At 46.1% G+C, this 13,214-nt stretch overlaps 1 protein-coding gene across 2 annotated transcripts in view; it reads left to right on the top strand.

Moving 5' to 3' along the window:
- AK8 (adenylate kinase 8) overlaps nt 1–13,214 on the top strand; it is a 159,085-nt gene that overhangs the window by 56,846 nt on the left and 89,025 nt on the right. Inside the window, exon 10 of one of the 2 annotated variants that reach the window (XM_021674102.2) lies at nt 8,807–8,896. The exons of the other annotated variant lie outside the window; for it this stretch is intronic. Within the exon in view, the coding sequence (XP_021529777.2) occupies nt 8,807–8,896 (90 nt within the window). The remainder of the gene's footprint in view (nt 1–8,806; nt 8,897–13,214) is intronic. 2 annotated transcript variants of the gene reach the window in all.

Genomic DNA, 13,214 nt, shown 5'->3' with positions numbered 1-13,214 from the left:
CACTGCAGCCTCCAACTCCTTGAGTGATCCTCCCACCACAACCTCCCAAGTAGCTGGGACTACAGGTGTGTGCCACCATGCCTAGCTAATTTTTTTTTTTTTTTTGGTAGAGACAGGATCTATGTTGCCCATTCTGGTGTCATTTCTTGGCCTGAAGCAATCCTCCCACCTCAGCCTCTGGTTTCTTTTTTGACTCATGTATTATTTAGAATACACTTGGCTTAATTCCCACTATTTGGGGATCTTCCTGATTGCTTTATATTCTTGATTTCTAATTTAATTCTCTTGCAGTAAAAGAACATACCCTATGTGATTTTGATCCCTTGAAATTTGCATATATGGTCTATACTGGTGAATTCCAAGTGTACTTTTGTTTTTTTGTTTTTTGAGACAGAGTTTTACTCTTGTTGCCCAGGCTGGAGTGCAGTGGCATGATCTTGGCTCACTACAACCTCTGCCTCTCAGGTTCAGGCGATTCGCCTGCCTCAGCCTCCTGAGTAGCTAGGATTACAGGCATGCGCCACCACACCTGGCTAATTTTGTATTTTTAGTAGAGGCAGGGTTTCTCCGTGGTGGTCAGGCTGGTCTCGAACTCCCAACCTCAGGTGATCCGCCCACCTCAGTCTCCCAAAGTGCTGGGATTACAGACGTGAGCCACCACACCTGGCCCCAAGTATACTTTAAAAAAATAGGTATTCTGCATTGTTGGATATAGTGTTCTATAGTGTTGATTAGAATAAGATGTTTGATAGTGTTCAATTCTTCTATGTCCTTAATTATTCTCGCTCTTCTTATTATGTCAGTTATTGAGAGAGGTGTGTTAAACTCTCCCAACTCTTTTATTTTTAACTTTTTACGATCATCTGCCCAAAATGTCAAAAATCTCCCAACTCTTAATTGTGGATTTGTCTATTTCTCTGCAAGTTTTTGCTTCATGTCATTTGGTATTAAGTACATACTGTCACATCTCAGTATCCGTGGGGATTGGTTCCAGGGCCTCCCTTGGATACCAAAATCCAAGGATGCTCAAGTCTCTGATACAAAATGGCATAGTATTTGCATATAACCTACGTACATTCTCCTATACACTTTAAATCATGTCTAGATTACTTATAATATCGAATATAATGTAAATGCTATGCAAACAGTTGTTATACTGTATTGTTCAGGGAATATTGACAAGGAAAAAAGACGGTACATGTCTTTTTTATGTTCAGTACAGACGTAATGTTTACCCCAAATATTTTCAATCTGTGGTTGGTTGAATCCATGAAAGTAGAAACTATGGATACGGAGGGCCAACTGCATACAGTAAGGATAGTTAGATCTTATTGGTGAAGTGGCCCTTTCATTGTTAGGAAATGTTTTGCCTCTCTAGCAATGCTCATCTTCTTAAAGTCTACTTTGTCTGATGTTAATGAAGTTTCTCTAACTTTCTTATGATCTGTGTCTGTATGATATAGCTTCTATTCTTTTCCTTTGAAACTGTCTGTGTCTTATAGTCTAAACATGTGTCTTGTAGATGGCATGTAGTTGGGTCTCACTTTTTTTAAGAGATGGGGTCTTGCTCTGTTGCCCCGGCTGGAGCACAGTGGTGCGATCATAGCTAATTGCACCCTCAAATCCTGGGTTCAAGTGAACCTCCCCCCTGGCCTCCCATGAGCCTCCACGCCTGGCCTGTTTTTTGTTTTCTACTTGTGTCATCTGTTCTTTGTTCCTCCTTTCCTGCCATCTTTTGGATTAACCAAATATTTTTTTAGTAATCTGTTTTCTTTCTTCAACTTCCTTTTTTAGCTGTATCTCTTTGCTTTATTTTGTTGGTGGTTGCTATGGGGATTAAATATGTATCTTTTGCTTGTCACAGCCTATTTGGGGTGAATATGACACCTCCCCATGTATAATATCAGCACGCTGCAGCAGTAGATTCCCGTTTACCTATGAGACACCCCCCATGTGTAATATCAGCGCACTGCAGCAGTAGATTCCCATTTACCTATGACACCCCCCCGTGTATAATATCAGCACACTGCAGCAGTAGATCCCTGTTTACCTATGACACCCCCCCCGTGTATAATATCAGCGCACTGCAGCAGTAGATTCCCGTTTACCTATGACACCCCCCCGTGTATAATATCAGCGCACTGCGGCAGTAGATTCCCGTTTACCTATGACACCCCCCCGTGTATAATATCAGCGCACTGCGGCAGTAGATTCCCGTTTACCTATGACACCCCCCCGTGTATAATATCAGCGCACTGCGGCAGTAGATTCCCGTTTACCTATGACACCCCCCCGTGTATAATATCAGCGCACTGCAGCAGTAGATTCCCGTTTACCTATGACACCCCCCCCGTGTATAATATCAGAGCACTGCGGCAGTAGATCCCTGTTTACCTATGACACCCCCCGTGTATAATATCAGCGCACTGCAGCAGTAGATTCCCGTTTACCTATGACACCCCCCCGTGTATAATATCAGCGCACTGCAGCAATAGATTCCCATATACCTATGACACCTCCCTATGTATAATATCAGCGCACTGCAGCAGTAGATTCCCATATACCTATGACACCCCCCCGTGTATAATATCAGCGCACTGCAGCAGTAGATTCCCGTTTACCTATGACACCTCCCTATGTGTAATATCAGCGCACTGCAGCAGTAGATTCCCATATACCTATGACACCTCCCTATGTGTAATATCAGCGCACTGCAGCAGTAGATTCCCATATACCTATGACACCTCCCTATGTATAATATCAGCGCACTGCAGCAGTAGATTCCCATATACCTATGACACCTCCCTATGTGTAATATCAGTGCACTGCAGCAGTAGATTCCCATATACCTATGACACCTCCCTATGTGTAATATCAGCGCACTGCAGCAGTAGATTCCCATATACCTATGACACCTCCCTATGTATAATATCAGCGCACTGCGGCAGTAGATTCCCATATACCTATGACACCTCCCTATGTATAATATCAGCGCACTGCGGCAGTAGATTCCCATATACCTATGACACCTCCCTATGTATAATATCAGCGCACTGCGGCAGTAGATTCCCATATACCTATGACACCTCCCTATGTATAATATCAGCGCACTGCGGCAGTAGATTCCCATTTACCTATGACACCCCCCCGTGTGTAATATCAGTGCACTGCGGCAGTAGATTCCCATATACCTATGACACCTCCCCATGTGTAATATCAGTGCACTGCAGCAGTAGATTCCCGTTTACCTATGACACCCCCCCGTGTATAATATCAGCGCACTGCAGCAATAGATTCCCATATACCTATGACACCTCCCCATGTGTAATATCAGTGCACTGCAGCAGTAGATTCCCGTTTACCTATGACACCCCCCCGTGTATAATATCAGCGCACTGCAGCAGTAGATTCCCGTTTACCTATGACACCCCCCCGTGTATAATATCAGCGCACTGCAGCAATAGATTCCCATATACCTATGACACCTCCCTATGTGTAATATCAGCGCACTGCAGCAGTAGATTCCCATATACCTATGACACCTCCCCATGTGTAATATCAGTGCACTGCAGCAGTAGATTCCCATATACCTATGACACCTCCCCATGTATAATATCAGCGCACTGCAGCAGTAGATTCCCATATACCTATGACACCCCCCCGTGTATAATATCAGCGCACTGCAGCAGTAGATTCCCATATACCTATGACACCTCCCTATGTATAATATCAGCGCACTGCGGCAGTAGATTCCCATTTACCTATGACACCCCCCCGTGTGTAATATCAGTGCACTGCAGCAGTAGATTCCCATATACCTATGACACCTCCCTATGTGTAATATCAGCGCACTGCAGCAGTAGATTCCCATATACCTATGACACCTCCCTATGTATAATATCAGCGCACTGCGGCAGTAGATTCCCATATACCTATGACACCTCCCTATGTATAATATCAGCACACTGCAGCAGTAGATTCCCATATACCTATGACACCTCCCCATGTGTAATATCAGTGCACTGCAGCAGTAGATTCCCGTTTACCTATGACACCCCCCCGTGTATAATATCAGCGCACTGCAGCAGTAGATTCCCGTTTACCTATGACACCCCCCCGTGTATAATATCAGCGCACTGCAGCAATAGATTCCCATATACCTATGACACCTCCCCATGTGTAATATCAGTGCACTGCAGCAGTAGATTCCCGTTTACCTATGACACCCCCCCGTGTATAATATCAGCGCACTGCGGCAGTAGATTCCCGTTTACCTATGACACCCCCCCGTGTATAATATCAGCGCACTGCAGCAATAGATTCCCATATACCTATGACACCTCCCTATGTGTAATATCAGCGCACTGCAGCAGTAGATTCCCATATACCTATGACACCTCCCCATGTATAATATCAGCGCACTGCAGCAGTAGATTCCCATATACCTATGACACCTCCCTATGTATAATATCAGCGCACTGCAGCAATAGATTCCCATATACCTATGACACCTCCCTATGTATAATATCAGTGCACTGCAGCAGTAGATTCCCATATACCTATGACACCTCCCTATGTATAATATCAGCGCACTGCGGCAGTAGATTCCCATTTACCTGTGACACCCCCCCATGTGTAATATCAGTGCACTGCGGCAGTAGATTCCCATTTACCTATGACACCCCCCCGTGTGTAATATCAGTGCACTGCAGCAGTAGATTCCCATATACCTATGACACCTCCCCGTGTATAATATCAGCACACTGCGGCAGTAGATTCCCATTTACCTTACTACAGGGGACATACATTTTACTTCCATGTATGTTATAAACCCTACAATATCTTGTAATTATTTTTGCTTTAAGTAGTCATTTGTCGTTTAAAACAGTGAAGATATAAGTGGGGAAAGACTTTTATATGTACCCACCTATCAATACTCTTCACTCCTTGGTTTACATCTAAGTTTCCATCTGGTATCATTTTCTTTCAGCCTGAAGAACTTCCTTTAACATCTCTTATAGTGAAAGTGTGCTGGTGACAAATTTTCTCAGCTTTCATACGTCTGAAAATGTCACGATTTCACCTTCATTTTTGAGAGATGTTTTGGCTGCATATAGAAGTCTATGTTGACAGTTTCTTTCTCTTAGCACTTTAAAGATGTCATTCTATTGTTTTCTGCCTTGCACTTCTTCTGATGAGATCTCAGAGGTTATTTTTACCATTGTTGCCCTACATATGAAGCACTCCCCCTGCCCCCAGCTGCTGTTAGTATTTTCTCTTTAGCTTTCAGCAATTTGACTCTCAAAGTACAACTTACTTTTGTGTTTGTTCTGCTTGGATCTCAGAGATTCTTGGATGTGTGGGTCGAAATTTTTAATCGAATTTTGAAATTCTCCTGTCATTATCTTCCAAAATATTTCTTCCGCCTGACTCTCTCCTTTCTTGAACTCCAGGTCCACGTATGTTAGACTGCATGGTATCGTCCTCCAGGTCTCTTCGATTTGGTTCTTTTCTTCCAGTCCTTTCCCATCCCCCTCTCCGCTGCAGTTTGGCTACTTTCTATTGCCTCTTTTCCTGTCTTCAGATTCACTGATTGCAACACACCTAGTGATTTGTTTTATTTAAGATACCGTATTTTCCAGTTCCAGAATTGCCATCTGGTTCTTTTTCACAGTTTTCATTTCTCTGCTGAGATTCTCCATCTGTTTACTCATTTTAACTATCTTTTCCTTTAAGGTTTTAAATATACTCATAATAGCTGTTTTAAAGTCCTGGTGTGCTATTTCTGACATCTGTGTCATCCCCTGGTCTGATTCTGTGGCCTGTTTGCTCTCCTCATAGGAGTCACATTTTCCTGCTTTTTTGCATGTCAAGAAGCTTTTGATTAAGTGCTGAACATTGTGTTTCCCACATTTTTGAAGGTCTGGATTGTGTCATCATTCTGCTTTAAGAGTATTGAGTTTGGAGTATTAATCCCATTGAAGCTTATTTTTAGGCTTTGTTAAGTGGGACTAGAGTGTTCTTATTGTAAGGCTAGAGTATCCCAGCAGCTAAGGTCTGCCCTTTCTGGAATTTCAGCTGAATGTCTGGGGTGTTCAGCAAGGTCTCTCAGTTTGGTTGTCAGAATGCCAGCATCTCCCAGCGCTGTGTGAATTTCCATTCAGTTCACAGCTTCCCAGCAGCTTTTCTCTACCAGGCCTCTGGAGTCTTACCCTGCACATGTGAAGCTTCATATTGGCAAGGCTTAGTGACCCCTGTGAGATTTCTAGAACTCCTTGTGTGCACAGCTCCCTCCTCTCCATTTCCCTGTCCTACAAATTCTGGCTGTCTCATAGCTCCAGTCTTTGTTACTTCCACCCAGTGAGACTGCTGATCTGTTTGGGTTCCACTTCCCCTGTGCCAGGATTTGAGAAGCGCCCACAGGTGGAAATCCAGGCTGAATATGGGGCTCGTTTTGTGTATTTCCTGCCTCTCCAGGATTATCTATCTATTGTCTGTCTATCTGTCTGTCTATTGTCCAGTGACTAAAGAATTGCTTCATAGATTTTGTTGTTTCACAGCTTTCTATAAGAGAAGTTAAATATGATACCTGTTACTCCTTCATGGCCAGAACTGGAAGCTAAGCATGGTTTTGATGTCATACAGACCTGGGTTTGGACCCCAGCTCTGCCCCTTAATGGCAGTGTGACCTAGAGCAGGTTACTTCATCTCTTTGAATCTCAGTGTCCTTATCTAAAAAGCAACAGGTTACTGTGAGGTCCAAATAAAACAAAGCACACTTAGCACAGTGCTTTTGAACAGACACAACAGAATTGTCTCTCTTCCCAGCAGCCTTTTTTTTTTTCTTTTTTGGAGACAGAGTGTTACTCTGTCACCTAGGCTGGAGTGTACTGCTGCAATAACTGCTCACTGCCACCTCCGCCTCCTAGCTCAAGCAATTCTCCTGCCTCAGCCTCCCGAGTAGCTGGGATTACAGGCACCCACCACCACGCCCAGCTAATTTTTGTATTTTTAGTAGAGATGGGGTTTCACCATGTTGGCCAGGCTGGTTTCAAGCTCCTAACCTCAAATGATCCTCCCACCTTGGCCTCCCAAAGTGCTGGGATTACAGGTGTGAACCACAGCACCTGGTCCCCAGCAGCCTTTATTCTCACTTATTTTTTTATTTATTATTATTATTTTTTTTTTGAGACAGAGTTTCGCTCTTGTTACCCAGGCTGGAGTGCAATGGCGCGATCTCGGCTCACCACAACCTCCGCCTCCTGGGTTCAGGCAATTCTCCTGCCTCAGCCTCCTGAGTAGCTGGGATTACAGGCACGCGCCACCATGCCCAGCTAATTTTTTGTATTTTTAATAGAGACGGGGTTTCACCATGTTGACCAGGATGGTCTCGATCTCTTAACCTCGTGATCCACCAGCCTCGGCCTCCCAAAGTGCTGGGATTACAGGCGTGAGCCACTGCACCCGGCCGCTATTCTCACTTATATGTCCTTTGCTGGTGAGGCTGCTAACCACGTTGGATTAAAGTAAATGACAACTGCTGTCATTTACATAGTGAATTAAACATATCATTATTGAGGAATAAATCCTTGGTGATGGTGATTTTTTTAAACATTCATGCTATCCAGTTAACTGTAGGATGTTTTTTGGTCTCTGTAGTATAGGCAGAAAACTCCTTAGCCCTAAAGGTAAGAAAGCCAAAAGTGTGCAATGAACAGTTCATGAAAACATAGCTGAAATCTTCTGGCTTTGGCTAGGAAGGGCTTTCACAGCCAAGGAGGAGTTAGCTTGTCTTTATTCGCTCACACTTGTCATCCAGCACCTCCTATGTGCCGGCCCTGTCTCAGGGCTCGAGACACAGTGGGGCCAGAGGGAGGCCCCTGCCTAGGGCAAGCAGGCATTCAGAGTGGGGCAGCCGCCACTGGCTAGGTGACTGCTGTGTGGTACCTTTTATTTATTTATTTATTTATTTTTGAGACGGAGTCTCGCTCTGTCTCCCAGGCTGGAGTACGGTGGCACGATCTTGGCTCACAGCAACCTCTGCTTCCCAGGTTCAAGCAATTCTCCTGCCTCAGCCTCCCAAGTAGCTGGGATTACAGGTGTGCACCACCGTGCCTCGCTAATTTTTGTATTTTTAGTGGAGACAGGGTTTCACCATGTGGGCCAGGCTGGTCTCGAACTCCTGATCTCAAGTGATCCGCCCATCAGCCAAAGTGCTGGGATTACAGCCACGTGGCGCTTTTTAACGATGAGTCAGTCCACTTGGAATATGAATCTATCCTATTGTGTGGCCCCCCCCGATCCCATGGAGACTGCCAGCTGGAACGGCCGTGGCAGCAACACACTGCACCCCCCCGTGTGACAAGGGTGCAAATGTGGACGCACTTGTGGCATATCGCTCAGAGATGAGCAACGCCCCCCAGCCCCCAACCGCCGCCCAGCTCGCTGACCCTCCACAGCGACCCAGAGGGCGCCGTGTTGTGCACAGCAGTTCCAGGCGCAGCGAGGCTCTGCGGGCTCCTCTGTGGGCAGCAGCCTCATTAGTGTCTTCCCCGCACCGTCCATTTTTAATGTGTTCTTTGCCAAATGCATTCCTTTTCATTCCACCTCTCCCTCTTCTTTATTTCCTGGCTCCTTTTTGATATTTACTTTTACTTGGACACATATCCACGCGCAGAAAAATCCTTTTATACTTTTTCAGTGACCTTTTTTTTTCCCCCAGCAGGCAGCACTGAGGGTTCTTTTTTTCTCATCCTTCGTCCTGTTTAAAATTTAATGGGTGCCTTTCTGTTCCCCTCTCCTTCAGTCGGCTGTGGGCAACTGCTGAAAGAGGCCGTGGCAGACAAGACCACGTTTGGCGAGCACATTCGGCTGTGTTTTGAAAAGGGGATGGCAGGTAGGCCGCGTTCCCACTGCCTGTCACGACCTCACAGGCTCCAGAGGGAACTTTCTCTTTGTGCAGCTCTCTGAACTGGGGAGAACAGCCGGGAAATGGAAATGGGGTTTTCTCGTAAGCAAAGGCTCTGTTGCCTGTTTCTGATAAGGCCTCTTGGTGTCTGAGCCCGATCCCCCGTGAGGTGAGTTTGTGGATGTGGTTAGAATGTTCCCATTTCTCAAGACTGTTTGCTTTTCATAACTGGTACCACTTAAAACTGAGAGCCAGGAGAGGCCACAGAGCTCCCCCTCATCCTTCTTTGTTTTTGAGACAGGATATCAATCTGTCGCCCAGGCTGGAGTGCAGTGGTACAGTCTCGGCTCACTACAGCCTCAGCCTCCTGGGCTCAGGTGATCCTCCCACCTCAGCCTCCCAAGTAGCTGGGACTACAGGTGCATGCCACCACACCCAGCTAAGTTTTTGTGTTCTTTGTAGAGGTGAGGTTTCTCCATGTTGCCCAGGCTGGTCTTGAACTCCTGGGCTCAAGTGATCCTTCGGCTTCAGCCTCCCAAAATGCTGGGATTACAGGCGTGAGCCACTGCCCCCACCCCCATATCCCTTATTATTTGGTATATAAAAATACTATGGGCAAGCATTCCAGTTTAATGAGCCCTCAGAAGCCGGAGGGTTCAGACAGCTTTGCAGATGCAAGCGTTGACTGGCATTGATCCTCAGCAGTTAGATGGTCACCTGTTTGATAGGGGAAGCAGGACCAGGTCCTCTTTCCAGGTGCCCTCTGTGATCCACAGTCTGAAAGCGTTCCTAGGATCTGACCCCAGCAAGGGCACCTTTGGGAGCATTCTAGCCCAGCTTCCTGAGTCCACAAAGGAGCCACAGAGAAGGGACTGAGCTGCCGAGGCCACACAGCCAGTTGGTGGCTGGGCTCCTCTGGCTCCCCCGTCTGTCTCGTCCCTGGGCAGTGAATTTCCCATTTGCCCAGACCGTCTCCTCTGCATATGCTGTAGCTCCTCCCAGCAGTCAGTGCACACCCAGTTGTCAAGTCTGATGTGAACACATGCTTATTGTGAAGAAAATTAATTCCAGAAGCAGCTGCCGTTACAGTGAGCCGCGCGGGCACTAGCTAGGAACCCTCCTGGTGGAAGCTGGTTGCCTTCTCCTACCGCCTCAGATAGAGCAGGTTGATGAGGAAACACATGAAAACAGGCTGTGTCCTCCCAGCCATCTGCTGAACGGGCCTCCTGGGGAGATGTCCTAGCCGGCCCTCCCAAGGTGTCCTAGTCCACAGTTCAAGTGTGTGGAGTGGGAGCCATCAGATGCGATGATCTGTGTAGGCGCAGGGCAGTGAGCGGGTCTGTTCCTGCGTCTCTGCGGTGTTCACAGAATGAGGTGGAGGCGGGAGGCACCTGGGAGGGTGAAAACTAGCAGGAGCTCTCACGCTTCCCAGGCTGCTTCAGATTCCAGTGCTGCCCCCACCAGAAACGTGGCACCAAAAAACCACCTTGCCCTTCTCGAAGGCCCAGGCAGGATAAAGGGAGAGGTCCCTTCCTGCAGGGTTGTCCTGAGGACCAGCCATCATCCACATGCACAGTGCCTGGGAGGCCACAGGGCAGCTGCCACTCTTCAAATGTCCCGGTAGTGGCTGGGTACAGTGGCATACACCTGTAATCCCAGCACTTTGGGAGGCCGAGGCAAGTGGATGATTTGAGCTCAAGAGTTCAAGACTAGCCTGGCCAAGATGGTGAAACCCCATCTCTATTAAAAATTAAAAAAAAAAAAAAATTAGCCGGGTGTGGCAGTGGGTGTCTGTAGTCCCAGGTACTCAGGAGGCTGAGGCAGGAGGGTTGCCTGAACCCGGGAGGCAGAGGTTGCACCACTGCACTTCAGCCTGGGTGACAAAGCGAGACTCTGTCTCAAAAAAAAAAAAAAAAAACAAAGGCACAGCAGCAAGCAGCAGCAATGGCAGAGCAGCCATGGCTTCCCCAAGCGCGGTTTCTCTCCAAATTCCCATTTACCGGGGTGGGAATTAACACCCTAAAGAAGATTCGTAAGAAAACATGAGTGAATGTGATACAAAATTAACCTAATTTATATAGTTTCAAGTGTCGCTGGTAGTGTTCCATAGCATGTCTGGAAGATAATTTCATTCCCCACTAAGGAGCTTAGTGGTTCAGAAACAGACAATGACCAAGCCACTAAGGCCGTGCTAACAACCGGCCAGTCCCAGGAAGGGTCTGGAGGAATTCTTTGACTCTTCTTGCAGCTTCCTTGTCCATTTGAATTTTTTCCAAAATATAAAATTACAAAAATAAATATTTATATGGTTTCCAGATTTGCAGTCCTTTCATAATACTAAAATGCACACTCTTGTCTAGAGAAACATCCCTGATGATCTTAGGATACACTGAAGCCTGAGTCAGCGGTGGGGCCCATGAACAGTGGCAGCGAGGGTGCTGTCCTGCTGTGCGTTCTCACCATCGGTGTGCCGATGCCCCTTCCCTCCCTGTCTTTTCGGTCTCTGGGTATTGCCAGTGTATTCGTCTTCTATTGCTTCTATAACAAACTTAGTGGTTTAGAACAACACAGATTTATCTTGCAGTTCTGCAGATCAGAAGTCCTAAAATCCAGGTATTAGTAGGGCTGTGCTCCTTCCTGGAGCACTCAGGAGGATTCACTTCCCTGCCTTTTCCAGCTTCTGGAGGCCATCCCCATGCCTTGACTCGTGGCCTCTTCCTCTGTCTTCAAAGCCAGCAGAGTAGCAGCTTCCAATCTCTCTCTCTCTCTGACCTCTGCCTCTGCTATCTCATCTCCCTCTCTGACTCTGGCCCTCTTATCTCCTTCTTAGAAGGACCCTTGGGATTCCACTGGGATCACCCAGAACAATCCAGAATTATCTCCCCATCTGCAGATCCTTAATTTAATACCCCTCTGCAGAGCCCTCTTTGCCACATCAGGGAACATGCTCACAGGTGCCAGTGATTGGACATCTTTTTGGGAGGTCTTATTCTGCCTACCACGGCCAGCCATTTGAATCTTTGCCAATTTGTTAGGTGACAAAAGATGTGTTTATTTTTAACTGTGGTCTTTTGATTATCAGTGAGGCTGGTAACGTTGAACATATTTTCGGAAGATAATAGGTCATGCGTATTTTAACTTTGTGAACTACCTCTTTATAGCCTTGGTGTAGTAACTGTTTTTCCCTTTGCCCATTTTCCAATTAAGCTATTTTTTGTCCTAATTGGTTTGTCGGTGCTCTTTGCATATTAGGGTTGTTTACATTTTTCCGTTAATTTTTCTTTATGCGTATATTCTATATTTTAGCTCTGTTTCAAGTCACATTATAATTTTGTAGTTGTAGCAATTGTTTGGAAAGAGAACAGTGACTCGTCATAGCATTTTAGTTCTCAGGAATGTCACGTGGAATTGTGCAATGTCATGGTCATCGAGAAGGTCATATAAGATACTGGTTTTTTTATGAGGTCACGGAGCGCTTGGCCTTCTGGTTTCCTCACCTCCTCTCTCCTCACCATGTGACAGCACAATCTTATCTTCCTCATCTTACAGGGAGTTGGGCACTTACAGGTCCTTAATTAACCATCAGATATGGGCACCATTTTACAGACTTATTCAAACTGTATCTTTTGAGTAAATGGGACCTATTGTCAGTTCCTCTTCGAGAGACAGAAATGAATTTGCTTGAATCAAAGCACATAAACTTTGTACACAGCTGGCTTAATTCATCCACCACCAAAAGCAAACCCAAGGAGTCCTTTCAAAGGTGGTCCAAGCGCAGCGTCGTTTTGTGTTTGTTTTTGTATTTGGGGAATGCAGAGGAGGCTGGCGGCACAATTCCCAATTTTCTATAAAGTTAGCGAGACCCAGGTTGCTTCGATCTTCAGTGTTTCATGCTAAATTTTTTCTTCCACAGCTTTTTGTTTATTTAGACAATGTACCTCTATACTTTTGCTCTTTCTACAAAATTAAAGACACAACAACAACCAATATCATATCTCCCTAACAGAAGCAATAAATCCTGTCATTTCGCCAATCCTGATCTCGCAGGGATAACAAAGAATGCATTTACATTCATAACCACTAACGGGGTCTCATTAGTGGGCTGTGGAGGAGCTGCCGAGAAAACCAAAGCGCTCGGCTCCCGGAGCAGGAGTGCTGGAACCACCCGGGTCTGGCAGGGGCCCACTTCACCGCCAGCTGAAACAGGAAGAAAATGTAAATGATTCTCGACAGAATTTGGTTTTGAAGGGAAGGTCAGGCTGAACAGGGAAACTCTGCTTAGCCGACCACAGTCTGCTTATTTATG

The sequence above is a fragment of the Aotus nancymaae genome, unplaced genomic scaffold (genome assembly GCF_030222135.1).
Source record: "Aotus nancymaae isolate 86718 unplaced genomic scaffold, 86718_ANA_hifiasm-v0.15.2.pri h1tg000158l, whole genome shotgun sequence".
Taxonomy (NCBI): Eukaryota; Metazoa; Chordata; class Mammalia; order Primates; family Aotidae; genus Aotus; species Aotus nancymaae.
This window is presented reverse-complemented; position numbering and strand designations above follow the sequence as displayed.